The 17,314-nt window shown below is 27.1% G+C and overlaps 2 protein-coding genes across 2 annotated transcripts; one reads left to right on the forward strand and one right to left on the reverse strand.

The window, feature by feature from the left end:
- Window positions 1–6,937: 6,937 nt before the first annotated feature.
- On the reverse strand, window positions 6,938–7,737 carry LOC119672616 (C-type lectin 37Db-like; the record flags this gene model as incomplete). The annotated part of the gene is given in 3 exon segments (XM_038083713.1): window positions 6,938–7,302; window positions 7,396–7,608; window positions 7,675–7,737. Coding segments are annotated over 2 exon segments (545 nt in total), but the record flags the coding sequence as incomplete, so codon positions are not given.
- Window positions 7,738–13,380: 5,643 nt separating this feature from the next.
- LOC119672615 (eukaryotic translation initiation factor 4E1-like) lies at window positions 13,381–14,506 on the forward strand. The gene is made up of 2 exons (XM_038083712.1): window positions 13,381–13,491; window positions 13,577–14,506. The coding sequence occupies exon 2, from the start codon at window positions 13,585–13,587 to the stop codon at window positions 14,332–14,334; it is 750 nt and encodes a 249-aa protein (XP_037939640.1). The 5' UTR covers window positions 13,381–13,491; window positions 13,577–13,584; the 3' UTR covers window positions 14,335–14,506.
- The last annotated feature ends 2,808 nt before the right edge of the window (window positions 14,507–17,314 follow it).

The following is a 17,314-nucleotide window of genomic DNA, read 5'->3' on the forward strand; positions in this document are numbered from 1 at the left end:
ATGGTATCTCAAATTAATGAATTAAAATAAATAAATTAATAAAGCTACGTATAACATTGTCGCGGCCCTCCAATTTATACAGTGATTTCGCAATCGGTACTGGTCTGGTCTAGTTAATATTTTTGTATTATTTTGTCAAATCATATTATTTTATTTTTATGGTATCTCAAATTAATGAATTAAAATAAATAAATTAATAAAGCTACGTATAACATTGTCGCGGACCTCCAATTTATACAGTGATTTGTATTGGCTCGTGATTAGATCTGGTCTGGACAGCCCTGGTTTAGTTAATATTTTTGAATCAGGTTATATCACGCTTTTAGTTAAGAATACAAGTAAAGGACATTTCATTGTTTTTTGGCCTTCTTCAGTTTAAGTTGCTTTTAATTATCTATTATGTTTAGATTTAATTAGGAGCTTCAGTAAATTATTCTGAGTAAGTAATTTGTGTAATTTTCATTTGGAAGACTTTATTAAAAGACATTTGCTAATAGTTACAATATAAACAATGTTTTTTTTCATCAAAGTATAAATTATTAGTTTTGCTATAGATACCGGGTTATACAGGCAACACAAAAGACGTTTACATTAAAATTCTTTAATGATTAATTACATGAACAGTTATATTTTTTGCATTCTTTTAACCAATAACCAAATTCCTGTTAACAAATTATAGACATAAAACTCTGCTTAAATCTCCTTTAACAAAAGAGTTTTGTTTCTATGTTATATTATGCTGGATTATAAGATATGAAAAGTTTAAATTTTTGAATTCTTGTATATGGTATACCTAGTTCTTAAAGTAGACGTTTGGTGCATAAATCCTTATATCAAAATATTACAATAATGTAAGAAGTAAGGTCCTCTTTCTAGCTAAAATTTTGCGAGCTCTGTTAAATAGTAGATTCTTATATAAACTATACAAATTCAGTCCTTAATTAAATTGTAACACAGTAATATAATATTTTAGTATTACTAATATTAATGTACCTGCTAATAATCAGGTTGTTTGTATAAGCTAATAAAAACATTTCAGCTTACTAGGAGCATAAATTTAAAGTAGATACTATAGGCCTACGTCCCCACTACTGGGTAATCTAATTACTTTGGAGACAGTTTGAAATTGTACTTACATGTTAATTGATGCAAGTTAAATGGAGTCGATTTTATAATTTATTTTTTTTGTTTGTAATTAGTATTATGTGCTAATTTATATAATGCTACATATACATATGTTTGTGAATATTTTATAATATTAAGATACATTAAGCTGGTTCAAAATATCTCTCATACCAATCGAACCAAAAGAATCAATTTGAAATGAGTGAAAACTCCAAATGGGGAAATCTTTTTTTAAAACTAAACTTCAGGTCAGTTCTTTTAGAAGTTAGTATCAGAAACATGAAGAAAAAATATTTTAAATGACATTTTGTTTTGTTTAAAATTAATTTTATTATATTTTTAACTTTATTATTAGATCTCTCTATATTCAAAATACTCCACTTTTGGGTGTTTGTTCTTTGATATTAATATTAATTTCTTTTCTAACATTAATGATGTCAAACTAATTTAAAAAACCCTATTCTTACAATTAAATGTGGTTATTTTTTAAATTTTTTTTTTAAGTGCGATTGTTATTAAAAATCTTATTTATAAAAAAAAACTTTATTATCAATTTCCTTCTTATTAGTTTCTAGTCTACTTTCAAAATACTCCACTTATGTGTGTTTGCAGTTTAATATTCACAATAATTTCTTTTCAAATATGAACGTTGTAAAACTACTTTAAATAACCCTATTTTCACAATTCAAATATCTATACGAAAAATATTTCTTACACTGAATATAATATTTTAAGTGTGTGCTCTTAATTAATTTTTTATTCCAGTCCACTTACACCACACAAGAACCTATCTATCTTTGCTTATATCGTAGAACACTTAGTTCTGTTACCTTCAACTATACTTTTTGAGTGCACCTGATATACCTTCTAATTAAAACTCCTTTATCCGTCATTAGGAAAGTATGTCAACTTTTATGTTTGTTTACTTGATTCAATTACTGACAATTGTAGGAAAGCATGTATTATTAAAGCTGATGCAGTTGCTTATTTCTAGCTCTGAGCATCAAGAACTCGACCATATATATGTACAGTTTATGTTGAGTAAATAATGTTAACAGCACCTTTTAACGGCTGTACGTATTAAATACTCATCGAATATTGCTCCCAAGAGATTTGGTCGAAAAATAAGAGCTTTTTGTGTGCTTTACAATAATTGAAGTGAAGAGCTTTATACCACTTTATTTACGCATTTTCGAAAGAAACTAAACACGTAAATATTCCCGAAGTTGTAACTTTTCATAGAAAGAACTCAATACGTTGGGGAGTGCGCAAGGTCAGTGCAATCTGTAAAAAGGATTTGTGCATTAAGCAACAAACTTCCGCGAGAGCGAGTAAAATAATTCTAAAGCTAAGAAAGCATTTACCTAAAGCTTTCGTGAGCTTAAGTGTAAGTGGTGTTTTTATGGTTTTTATACTATTACGTTTAAGCTTTTGTATATAAAATCCTTACGAAAGTGCAACGGCAAGCTTTTCGCTCCCTGAGCGTGAACATTTGCTATCAGATGAATTATTTATAAAAACGATATGCGGATGCAAAATGAATTCAGTTGTTTCGTTGATGCAGTAATAATAGGATCATTAAAGATACGAAATCTAGGGTGCGCAACAATAGTAGTGTCAGTATTTTCTTAGAAGTGTGTGAGCCGATGTTGTTGCTGTCGTTGTTGTTGTTGCTTGTGGCATTAGCACTACCGAATGTTATATATGTGTGGAAAAAAAATCTAAATTGCTAATTTTCTACTTGAACCTCTTAAGAGCGAAAAAACTGTGTTTTAGGCACAACTTTAAGTTCATTGTACGAAATATTAAATTTGTAATGAATGCAGTGAAAATAAATTAAAGTCGTTGCCAACTGAAAATTGTCAAATTTTTGAAAAACGTTTATGGTAACATATGTATTCTATATAATAGTGCTAATAATTTGTATAACGCGCCAAATATTATATTAATAACTGAAAACATATGATGGTGATTGTGTGCATAAATTATCAAACCTATAAACAAACTACTACATAAACACGCTCAAGAGGCTAATAAACCCTTTTGTGTTTTGGCCAACACTCAAAACGGTTACAAAATCAACTTATACACACACATTTAGTGGCATATAACTGGCAATTAAGTCTTTTATTCATTTAGTAATAAAATACGCTCATAACTGTATTAACGAACATAGCAACGTTTGTAACAAGCCACGCTATTGAAAAATAAGTCCGTCCTAAAACACACCAAACTAAATTTATAAATAATTGCCAACAAACCTTACTGGAGGCCAAACATGCCAGACACCATATCAGTCGCAGATCACAGAAGAGGTAAGTACTAGATGCAGTGAAGTGGTTGTGCGAACACACATCAGTGATAAATGAATTATTTCACTTGTACATACATGTACATACGTATACATAGTATATAAACTATTATATATTAGCAATTCATAGATTTTTAAATCTTTAACGGCTTTGCATGTTTCATTAATGGCTATAATACTAACCAATATATGTTTATCTGTAACAAATGCTTCTTCTTAACAAATAACCAGTGTAAACTGCTTTGGGTTTTTCTATGCTTTATGTTACCTGTAATGTGCTTTTAAGTGTATTCCTAAGTGTATTTGATACTTGTTGCTTAAAAAAAAAATAAATTACGGTAATAGCTAAATAAATATTGGCATGAAACGAGGTATATTATAACAAATGATATTCTAAACTGCTGTCACTTTCATGTAATAAAATTTGTCAAAGGTTTCTCTTTTTTTGTCGGTTGTAGTCGTTGAAAATTTTTCTGGGCTCACACACAGAAAAAAATTTATGTGCTTATGTGTTGATGAGGTCACTTGAATTCGTGCTTTGTGCATAACATTTTGTGTAATTATTCAACAGGTTTATTGTTTGGCAATAAGCGTTGAGACCGACATTAACTTCAAAGAACTAAAGTATTTTTATTCTGCCAAATTTTGATTTTAGATTCTTATCAATAGCTTTTTTTATATATTTTTAAAAAAAAATTCAGTAAGTTTTGTTTTATTTTTAAATTATTTTACATATAACTAAATGTATAATATACACATATTATGTTATGTGTAATAGAACAACCTCTTTTGTTTAGAAATGTAAATTGTCAACCTTTAAAAAGTTTTGAAATTGAATCTTTCTAAGTTGTCAAGGACTGTCTTTATATACGAGTATCAAGAATTATTATTCTCACCACCAATAATTTAAAAAATTTTTTCGTTTCGTTTTTATGATATTCATCCAACTGAATAATGTAGCAAGTGCAGTAGATTTGAAGCGATTAAAACAAAAGTGGGCCAATTATTGTTGAAGCTTTTTGGTAAAAGACAATAACGTATACGCAGTGATGACCCAGCACAATACCTGCTGACGTAGTTAATGTGCTTTTTCTAAATATTGGCATTACACAGTATGGACTACTGTGTGTGTTGCTTGTTTTGTGAATAGTTTTTGTTAAATTTTTTGTTAAATTTTTTGTGTTGTATATATACTATTATGGTCTTTATTATTGTGGTATTTAAAAATATGATACAAAAAATATACAATATTATATCTACTTACTAAAACTTTTAATAATGTTTTATATTCTTTAAACTCTTTTTCCCTTATAGTTTAAAACTATTTTTGAATGTTTAATAAGATATTATTCTCTTGTTTATAATATAATGAAATATGTAATGTAGCATTTCGGAATATCTATATCTATATACTGAGAAAAAAGTGTCACATAGTAAGAGGAACTAAAGAATGCACCACAAAATGTTAACATTTACTGGCTTAGGAATCATGGTTAGTAATAGAACAACCTTTTCTTATGACTCTCTATTTACAATTTCTGTTTAAATAACACTTAGCAACAGTGTTTTGAAAATTCAACTTATTTGATAACACAATTATTAATATAGATTAATGCTGTCTAAAATAATAATTGGCGCTCCAGCTTTAAGAAACAATTTGTGCGAGGAACCTCCAGAAATATTTAAAGAAATTAGGAGTTTAATAGGAATTCTTACTTAGTCGGATGTTTATTAATTTTTAAGTTGCAAAATCACCTCTGATTTTAAAAATTAAATTTATAAAATAATAAAATAAATTTTATAAAATTATCCCTTTTTATGGGAGCTCCAAAAGATTTCTATATAACACTTAATGAAGGTTTAAAAGTATAGTCAGTATTTACAAAGCTGCCAGTTAATTGAAAACTTTCTACGATTTGGTCTTATCTTATATAGGAAATACATAGTAAAGAACTTTTATTTACATATCAACTAATGAAATTTTTAGAGTACATACGATGTACCAACTTTCAGATGAATTCGATTTTAATCCTTTAAAAAATTTTGTGGTCTATATTATACTCATTTATGTAGAAATTATATGATATAAATATCATGTTAATTTATTCGGCAATATAAAAGAAAATCTAAATACAAATATTATAGCCTATGTTCTACCGTTTTATATATAAGCTACGTAGAATAATTATCATGGAGATCGATACAACTGTTTGGAAGAAACTTCGATTATACCAATTTTTAATAGCATTAAATATTAATGCTGATATTAATATATTACTATTGATATTAATATTTTAAACTGAGTAAGAATATTGTATTTAATATAAATACAATTCACATCTTTCTTGTACAGATTATATAGTATTAATATCAAGCAGATGTATTCAGCGGTGTTCCCAACTTCCCCATATTCTTGCACAAATAAATGAAAGCATTGTTTTCAATGAAATAGAACAAATCAGCTGATTACTTAAGACACAACACAATATTTAAACAAAGTCAATTATAGAATTTGTAATAGCGATTTATGAAGATAACGTTTTTTTTATTTTCATAAGGCATGAATATAGAACTGGTACTAAAATTTCTTAACAGATGTGATAAAGAAATATATAATTTATTTTTACAATAGTACTTTCTTTTTTCTTAAGAAATGAGCAGAGAATTGGGAATAGAAATCTAGTTAGTATTAAGTGCAGTAGCATCATAGTTCCAAAATAAAAGTTCTTACCAGAACTAATAAAGTACACACATAGTGACTATAAAGAACTATAAATTCTAACGATTATAAGAAATTAAATTAATGGACCTGTACATGCACTACCAGGGTTTTAAGATGTTAGGCTTTTATTTTGTTCCAAAATTTTACCTACTCACATACACCATCAATCCAAAAAATCGAGTAACAAAAGTTGACGCTAAGAAACAGTTCTGTTCGTTTTGTTCTTCTTAAAAAGAAGTAGTTTCAAGATATTTCAAGGTTGAAGAAACTGCTTCGAGATATTCTTCATGTTTTCAAATCAAGAATCTTACATCAGTCCTACCCTTAACATATAAAGCAGATTCAAATCATACGTTCTATATCTTTATCTATATCTATACGTTCTATATCAGGATTCGCAAATAAAAACGAAGAGTTTTTGACGCCAAAGAACAATTTTAAAAATGGGTCGAACTCCCATGTCTAATAAAAAAAGTCACATTAATCTGAAAATAAAAAACTTATAAAAAAAATAGTTATTCTTTTGAGAATTCTTCTGTATTTTACTTTCGTAGGTTAACAAATATTCAAATTTTTAGATAAAATCAAGCACAATTTAAAGTGACCCCTACTTTCGACAGAAGTTTAGAACCGCAATTCCAGCAAATTATTTACATTGTTCAATTCAGTGTTAATTAAAATGTGATGAAAATTAATTTATTTATGCATAAAAAATAAGTTCTTCAAATAAAACTCAATACATTACACAATTATATTAAAGCATTACTTTTAAACTTTACCAAATTGTAACAGTTGCGGGTTCAGGAGCTTCACAGATAAAATACGCCTTCCCTTGATCACAATTCCAATCGTTCATTTTAAATTGTCCTTCACGTAACCACAAATGTACACAATCCTCATTGCCACCAGCATTATCTGGCTGGGGCCGTGACCATCTACTAAATGACATTTTCTCACCATTATGAACCCATTCAAATGTTTTCTCTGTTGCTAAGTCATTGGCGCCTATCCAAAACCAATCACTCTCTCCATATCCTAGAGACATTAAATGATTTGATATTGCATTCATTTGATATTCCTCCGTTATTGTAGCTAAGTCAGCACCTTCTCTACGACATACGTGAAGTGCGTGAAACCAAGTAACCTGTAGGGCATTAAAAACATACAATTTAACATCATAATAAAAGGATTCGAACTCTATAGGTTATATATATATATAAATAGTAAATATATCTACCTTTGCAAGATGAATTTTATAATAGTTGTTACCTATTTTTGTGTATGAACCAAATCTTCCACATATTTCTGGGCTATTTGAGTACGAAGCATCACTTAATACTTCTTTACTTTCAGTTGTGGAAAAAGTGACAAAAATATGATATAAAATAAATATCCAAATTGAGCGTTGTGCGATCATTTTGATTATTCAAATGCGAATAATTGAATATAACTTTTGAAAATAAATTTTATTAATTTTATTTTTATTTTTAATAATTTATGTTTTTAAGATACATACTTCAAATGTGAACTTGACGCCCCCAAAATGATAATGCATCATCAAGTTATTATTGATTTGGTATTTCTGACTATTAAATACCCTTCGTATAGAGTTATTAGAAGTACCTATTTACAAATAATACATTAATAATAATAACAATTAGTTATTTTGATTTCAGTTCACATGTGTACGGTGTCTTGCAAATACAATATATATGGTGCTTACAAATCTTTAATTTTTTTTTTTAGAAATAAAATTACATGGGTATTTTATTATTAATTGGGTTTTCCTTCAAATTTTTTCCTATTAAATAATTTTAATAAAAATTTTAACAACTTGGAGATAGAGAATTGAAATTTAAGTTACTATCACAACTAGTTTATACTGAAGTTATTGAATAAAGCGTAGAAAAGAGAGACCAGTTTGCATAATAATGTTGATTAAGACTATACATTATCTTCTCTATATAGTTGCATGCATTTTGGCAATACAAATAAATTCTTTCACACTACATTTCATGTTATGGTGCACATGAAGAGTTTATAGCATTTACATCAGAAACGCGTTGATGTATTCATCTATGTCTGAGGAATAAATGTTGGTCTTTTTGCTTCCGAGTTTCTTTTAAGCAAAACTGTTCCATCCGTTCTATTTTGACTTCATTGTCTTACATACACTGTTCAGAAGATTTTGCTTTTCGAAGGGATCATATAACTTGACTACTTCGTGAGTTATTGGTAGGTTGCTTTTTTTTTGCGATCTTGTTAGTTTTGTTTCTGTTAGGTAGAGATATACTTAAGATAATAAAGATATATTTTGACTAAGCCATTAAATATCATACAAATGATTTAGCTTTTCAAATTATGCTAATTTTATTTGATATTTAAAATTTCATTTTAATTTATTAAATATTAAACTCATTTTATCGTCATGCGAATATATCAATTTTATGGCCATCTGTCCAATATATATTTGGCGCATGGAGAATAACATATAAATATGATCCAAGATGAACAAGAAAATTGGTAGTGCTATTTTTTATTGGAATATACACAGAGGCACAATGATACAATATAAAAATATGCATATATAAAATGCATTGTAAATTAAAATAAAAATTAATATAAAAATATTAATTTGTAGTGAAATTTTATTTAAATTGCACTACTTTTAAATAAATACAATATTTAAATATTATAGAAAAATATTCTTCAATATATTTCAATTTCAATATATTTTATTTTCCCAAACTTGACTTCATCGGAATTTGATGGGTTTTTGAAATAACTTCAAGGGAAGAAAGACTTATATTGTATTCAGACAAGTTTTGATTGTAATTTCTGCTGTCGAAATTATAAACTCGCATCTGATATTAAATAGCAAAATAACAGTTCACATGACGTATTATTGTAATTTACTTGGCAGATGAAAAAATAGTTAGGCTTAAATTTTAAAAATGTTGGACATTTCACACAATAAATAGTTTAACATTTATGGATTTAATGTAGAAATGCATAATTACAAAAATTTGTGGTTTACGTATACAGCAAACCTTTTCACTATTTTGACAAAATATTTACTTTACACTATAAATATGAAGTATATCCATTTTATTTCACTTCGCATGAAAATTTCATTCATTCCAAAAAACTATTCACAATAGCATAAACTTTGTGCTGCACAATATCGTACTACGGTGAACTGTCAAAGTTGAAATCAACTTGAGTTTGTTGATATTACGTTCAATCCTATCTTTTTCGCTATCAAACAGCTTCTAATTTGAGTGGCAGTGTAGTTAGCAATTCATATGGTGTTTCATCGCATAGAATTCTATGACTTTAACATTATCTTCTCTATTATTAGGGTTTGGAAGTAGTTTATTCTAGAGCACGTCATAGTTTTCATTCAGCATTTTTACGTAGTGAAATATTTTTAAAGAATTTTTCTTTCTAACACCTAGTATATGAGTAGTAAGTGTATATAAATATACACTTAGTACGTACGTATATGTATATATATAGGTATATATAATTAAATACGTAAAGATCCTTTTACACACCAACTTACTTCAAACAAAATAATCTGTTTTCTGAGCTTTGATTTAATTATTTTCATATCAAATACGAGTATAATAAATTCTAAATGCGAATATGGTATTTATAAGTAAAATGAAATACATTGTCGAGAACACACAAAAAGTTCTGAAAACTAATATAAGTAACTGCACTTAAAGTAAATAGTTCTTTTATATCCTTTGGTAAACATCTGTTGTTAATCTGTTGCTAGTATCTTATTACGGTTACATTGTCATATCTAATACAGATGTGGTATATAAAAGTTATTATTTTTAACAAAAACGTGCACTTAAGAAATTAAAATAAATATTAGAAAAGATCTTCTGTATGTGGATTTATGGAGCAATGAAAACTAATGCTTTTGAAAGGTCATGCAATAAATTGAATGCGCAGTTGCGTACTTCTATAAAAGATACTTTAATATTTGTAGATATGATTTTAGTTTGTTACGGTAAACCGTTGAAATAAGTAATAAAAACTGTTCAAATATTATAGAATACTATTTTTACATTAAGAAGAAATTATTAATAAATAACATTAAAGATTAATTGCTTTTGTGCATTTCATCACACTCAAGGTATTTCAACCTGATTAAGTTAATATTCTTGATGAAAGAAAACAAAATTCTTCAACTACTCATTAATGTTAGTACTTTTTTGGATTAGGGTGTTTTAATTGAAAAGTAGAAAATATTATATTTTGCAATTTTATTTCATAAGTTTTTTTTATAAAAAGGGGTGTAAATATTTAAAAGTCAAAAAGCTGAAAAAAATAAAAGCTAAATAAAACATAAAGAATAAAGATTATAATTTTTAAATAATTTCTACATTTTTCAGTCAAGTTTCAGTCAATGTTCAATTTATGTAGTCTTCCACTGGTTTCGAACTTTAATAACTCGCTCCATTAATGAATTTCATATCTACATTACATTTATGAGCTTTAAAAACTTTTTGAGTTAGTCAAAGTTCAATTTTGTGTAAAGTATGGATGGTAGAATAAAAAATTGCATTCATTAAAATAACACATAATTCTGTTATTTTAATAGTAGCTTTTTTTAATTATTATTCAATCATTTTGGTTAAATTGCGATTAATGCTATATTCACACGAGAGTTGTGATTGTAATTGTAACTGTCAAACATTATAATGTGACATCTGATATTAAAAAGCAAAAATAACTATTCACACGACGTATAATTGTAATTTGATTGTCAGATGGAAAAATAGTTACACTTAAATTTTAATAATATTTGACAGCAAACAAAATAAATTATTTAAATAGCTATATTTCGGGCTTTAATATTGAAATAAATAAAATCAATACAGATAGAATTGTAATTTTTAATAGAATTCATGGTTTATGTGTACAACAAATATTTTCACTATTTTGAAAAATATTTACCACGCATTATAAAATTGATATTTCACAGTTTTGTTTCATTTTGTATGAAAATTTCACTTATTCCTTAAAACTATTCACAATAGCACAAGTTTGTAGTGTACTACGGTGAACTGGCAAATTAAAATTAACTTGATTTTATTGATATTACAATTCAATCCTTATATCAGATGTCAAAATTTTAATACAAATTTTTTTGATTTTAACTTGATTTTCTATCTAAATCAAGATTAATTCGAAATAACAGCTGAAATTACCATCAAAACTGTCGTGTGAATGCAGTGTAAGAATGTTTTTGTTCTGAAATAAAAAAAGAAAACAAATAATTTTAAATTGTTAATATTGTAACAACTCAAAAATTAAAAATAAAAAACCATAAATTCATTTTTTAATTTAATATTTTTATTGGTTAACACCTGTATTGTATTTATTGCATTTTCACATTCATCTTGAAAAATGTCTAACAATTGTTAAACATAGGACAAATTTGTCACATTTTTCATTAAAATCAATGTATCAATAATATAATAAGTAATTTTCAAATAAAAGCAAATAATAAACTTTTGAAAATCTTCCATAAAAATTAAAATATTCCACTTTCCGGAGCTGAACCAAATTCGGTATTATAAAGGGGCAAATAATAGTTCAACTAATTAGCAACGCAGAAGAAATTTTCGACAAATCAAAAACGGAAATTGATTTGGCAGAGTCTTCTGATATTAGATTGGAAGTTTTACTGTTAATAGTCAAAATAAAAATAAAAAACCGCACTAATGAAGTTTAGGTGCAAATACCATTCTAAGATCTGGTTTGTCATTTTTTATTAATTTCAGCGTGACCGTCACGAATTGGTTTTGGAGATTTCAGATCAAGCGTTTTTCTTTGGAAGATGAGTCTCCCGAAAGTCAGACGAAATTTTTCATTGATAGAGTAAGCTCTGGCTAAATCCAAAATTAATGAAGATTCAAGATTGACTCAGGAAATCATTGGCATCAAAATGAGTTTGAGTGTCATAGCAGTATTACGTATATTAAGCAATCATCCTCGATAAATGAATAATAATATCTATATTATTACTTGAGCACTTTTACTCTTTTGACTGGATTATTATTTATCACTTCTTCACATTAAGCAATAACTGAACTCAGATCTGCATACCTCCCCGAGGAGCCTGTAACCGTTCTGAGATTCCATAACACAGTGTTGATAAACCTGTCAGTTTTCGTTAATACTTTCAGGGCTCTATCCTTTAAATATTTTTTGTTCGGATCTATCTTGAGATCTCTGAGGATGCCATTCGTCCTAATGTACCATGGCACCTTGAAAAGTTTTCTCAGAGCCTGACTTTGTGCAATTTCTAGTTGGTGAATAGTAGTGTTGGAGGTCTGGCTTAACGCACATAAATAACTAATAAATAATTTAATTATATTAAATTCCATTTAAAATGTTAAATGTTTTGTGATATTAGTAATTGCCTTTCGTTTTTTATTTCATTTCAGTATTTCTTAATTTCATTTACGTAGTGTAAACATTTAAATTTAATCATATTTTCGCATATATGAACTCTTGCTATCGATCATTCTGATGTGTCAACATATATGCGAGAGAGATAATCGCAATTTTTAAGTTTCGAGATTCAGAAAATAAAATCAAAGATTTTAATTGTAATTTTGTACAGAAATTTGTGAGCATATATCGGTGCTCTCATATCATACGAGATATAATAAGTCAATTCGGGTGCAATATACATTATTTGAGCCTAACCTATTTGGCTCACCATGAAAAGAGTTAAGCAGTAAACGATTTATATAACTAATGAATATACTTCTATCGCTTATCCCAAAATCGGAATATTGAGAAGATAGCGTAGTTACAATGCGCTTATAGTATTAAAAATAGTTTGGATGCAAAATATATGCAATCCATCATTTTGTTCTATAATACACATTGTTATATTATTATTGCAAGATTTCAGAAAGACGTGTGAATAACGGTTTAGTATGCAAGAACTAGAGTTTGGCAACTCTAGTTTTTTTTTTGAATGATATGTCATTTTCGTTTTAATACCAGCACTCGTTTTTATTTGCTGTTTTACTCCAAATTTCCTGTGGGTACCACTTCTTTTCTTCGTAAGAATATATTCCAAAATTGTATAAATTGATAATATTATCACATTTTAACAAAAAAGTAAAATTTCGAGTATTTTAATCAACAAATCTAGTATTCATAAAGCTGCAGAAAAAATATAAACGTAAATTTTAAATACAAATAAATTTTTAATTTCTTCCGATCGTTTCTCAAAATACAAAAAAAGTTTAAAATTTTGTATAATTGTTTTTTTCGTAAGTTTAGTGATTTTTTGGTAAGTGGAATACAACTTTTAATAAAATTCGGTTCACATTTTACTGCCTCACATTTTTTTTTGATTTTTTTTTCGCTATAAATAGTTATCAAAATGAACGCCGAAGTTATCGAAAATATGCAACTCTCGGACAGTTGTGAATCATCATCTTCAGACTCACAAATTCTACCAAGTGAACAACATTTTATGCATGGTGTGTTGAAAGACAGTGAGTTGATGTATGCTGGTCGGCCTTTACAATTGTCAGGAACTGTATCAATGCCAAATCATTTTGCTCTACATTTTCCTATGGAACATATTAGAAAACATAAATTACTGAATTCTTGGACTATGTGGTATCTTGAGAATGATAGATCTAGGCCTTGGGATGAAATGCAAAACGAAATTATAAGCTTTGATACAGTGGAGGAGTTTTGGCTACTATATAGTCGCATTAAGCCGCCATCGGCTCTAAAAATTGGTAGTGATTATTCACTTTTTCGTAAAGGTATTCGCCCAATGTGGGAAGATGATGGAAATAAGTATGGTGGCCGTTGGATTATAACTCTTAATAAAACTTCCACAGATGTTTTCAATAGTTTGTGGCTTGATACAATGCTAGTGGCTATTGGTGAAAACTTTGCCCAGTCCGGTGAAATATGTGGTGTTGTCGTCAATATTCGTACAAAAATTAACAAAATTGCAATATGGACTAGGCACTCTCAACAAAATCCAGATACTTTAACTGTTGGCTGCTTCATTCGCGACGTACTTAACTTGGGATCCAACAATCTGCAATTTCATGCTCATATTGATACCATCTATCGTCATGGCAACAATGTTCGGCCAATATACATTGTTTGAGTGTTGCATCACTTTTCCGCTGAATTTTGGATTTAAGTAACAAAATTCAAAGTTAATTATTTTTTTTTTTATAAATTCGCTGTGATTTTTTTTTAATCTAAATGCTGATTCTTCATGTATCCTCAGCGCGTGGTTATATTTTGAAGTAAAAATTTTCAAGTTAATTAACTAATCGTTTTTGTTTTTTATTATGCTTGTTTTTCACTACCAAATTTAGTAAGAGAAGTAAAATTAAGTTAAAATATTAAATATTAAATTTTTAAAAAAATCATATAAAAACAAATTTCTTCTTTGAAACAGATGAAGGAACTTTTTGAATATGCTTTTTATATAAACTTAATATTTTATTTTATTAGATTTACTATATATGTTACACATCTGTGACATCTTGTTTTTAATTTTTAACTGATAATGGTTTTTACAGTATAAAAATTTAAAAATGGATTTTAATTATGAGTAACATGACAATACTATTAATATAAATAACATTATAGTATTATAGCATAGAGTACAAAATAGAATAATATGTGTTACATATTAATATGTATTACACATTTTTAAGACGTGAGCTAATGTTAAGGAAAAAATTCTAAATCTTTTAACCACAATTCATTATGCGATAAAAAAAAAGTCATTTCTTAAAACAACTAAATACTAAAATATTATTTAAATTTAAATAACATAACAAATTTCTTCAATTTCAAAATTGCGTTAGTAGTAAGCATTTGTAATAAACTTCTAATTAATTTTTGTAATAAATTTTTAATTTAATTAACTAAATACAATTTATATTTGAAAAAATTTTTTTAAAAATTTTTTGGTGTGATTTTCTTATACCAACTGATGGCTAAGTAATCCTTAAGTAATCGTTATTGGACACTTCGATCTCAATTAATAATTAAATCGGTCCCTTAGTATGTGTAGGTGTCTGGAAGAGATTTAAGCCAATTTAATGCATTACTATCTATTTAATGATATAGGGTTTCCAGGCGAATTTTCAATCCACAGGTATTTTAAAACACATCTCAAACCGCTATTGTTTTAACAATTTTCAGACTTAAAAAGACGGATATGTTTCTCTCTTCAGTATTGCTTTTACCGAATTATATTTTATCTCTATCTGTTTCTCTCTCCTTCCCCCTCTCTATCTCTCTTAATTCCTCTCTCCCACTTTTCCTCTCTCTCTCTCTTTATCTCACCATACCTCTCTCTTTTTCCTCTCTCTCTCTTTCTCTCTATCTTTTCCTCTTTGTCTCCCCTTTTACGTTGGAATTATATGCACGGTTGCCACATATAATACTTTAGTACCAAAATTTGTACCTTTTTTTCCGTATGGTACTCTGGTACTCGTTTTTAATAAGTGGTCCTTTTTAAGCTCCAATTTTATTGTACACATTTGCAAATATAAATGCAACTGTGCCCTATCTTGCAATCACTGTAGAGGTAGACCTTTTCTTCATTATGTGTCTATTATTTATAAATTTCTTTAGAAAAGCTAGACGCAGATATTTCACGAAGTTTTCCAATTTTACTATATGTTGCTGTTATCAAGTTTTAATCTTGCATAATTTAGATAACGTTTTCGTTTACTTTTGACACTCTACTCAAAAACACAAATTTCTTAAAATAAATTAATAAAGATGATTAATAATTGTTTGCAGAGAGATAAATTACATAATTAATTCATTTTCTTATATCAATAATTTCTTACTCATTGGAAGACATCCTTTAATATCTACAATATCTTATGGTTTTGAATACGAATATAATTAATTCAGTGTTAATTAATCACTTCACTTATTTTAAAGTGCGTTTTAAATTAATAATTTATATGTTATATAACATAAGTGAGAGGTTTCGAAAAGTAGTGAACAACTACAACAAAAATTCTTTTTATATTATTTTTTAAATTTTTGGTTAATCATATAGTTGTTTCGATAATTTGTCAAATGCCAATTACCAATGGTCTTGGAATTTTTTTTTTACATTTAATTATTCCTTAATAATTTTTTGAGATTGCAAGTACCAATAGTTGAACTCGTGCCCTGCCAAATTTGAATCTCAGAGTCAGTGTTCATTAGCCAACTGACCTAAAGCCGTACTTGACTTCTTTGTTCGAACTTGTAGTTAATTTGTTAATTTGCTGTGAAAGTTCATTAACAAATACACTTGCTGTAAATTTAATTAAACATGAAAGTAATATAAAATTATTATTAAATTAAATATATAAAGGATTTCTGATGTTGTGGTTCACTACTATTCGAAGCTTTTTTAGTAAATATAAGGTTTTTTATAAAATAAAATAGTCACTATTTAGTCACTATCACGTAATATTAAATATATTGAATTTAAACTATTTTTTTAAAAAGAAGAATAATATTTCTTCACCGTTATTAAAAAATAATTTAAATATATCATTTAATATTTATAACTTAACATTATTCACATTATTATAATTTAATTTTACACATGTGACTCAATTATTCAACTGAATTTAATATATTATATGACGTAATATTAAATATTTCGTATTTAGTTAATTTCTTTAAGATAAAAGTAATATTTCTTCTTCAACATTATTATAATTATCATATAATAATTATCATATTATAATATATTTCTTTAATATTATTATAATTTAATTTTACACATGTGACTCAATTATTGAACTCACATATAATAAATATAATATAATCTATACAAAATAATTTAGAGCATGCTACATTCACTACATATATATTAATTATATATCACATATTCATATATCTCATATTCATATTTATATTCATTTTGTTTATTGTAAAATTGTTGCTTAAAACTTATACAATTAAGCCATATAATCTATATTGTACTCATAGATTGCGCCTATTGTATGTTGTAAATGATTTAAAACTACTATAAATAAAACTCATTTAATTATCTGTAGAGCAAATTAATTTTAAGTTGATTATTCGTATGCTTTTATAATGAATGCATTGTG

The sequence above is a fragment of the Teleopsis dalmanni genome, chromosome 1 (assembly GCF_002237135.1).
Source record: "Teleopsis dalmanni isolate 2A chromosome 1, ASM223713v2, whole genome shotgun sequence".
Lineage (NCBI taxonomy): Eukaryota > Metazoa > Arthropoda > Insecta > Diptera > Diopsidae > Teleopsis > Teleopsis dalmanni.

Bases quoted from the DNA above. Each gene is read 5' to 3' on its own strand.
- LOC119672615 (XM_038083712.1), top strand. From the start codon at position 13,585: ATGAACGCCGAAGTTATCGAAAATATGCAACTCTCGGACAGTTGTGAA.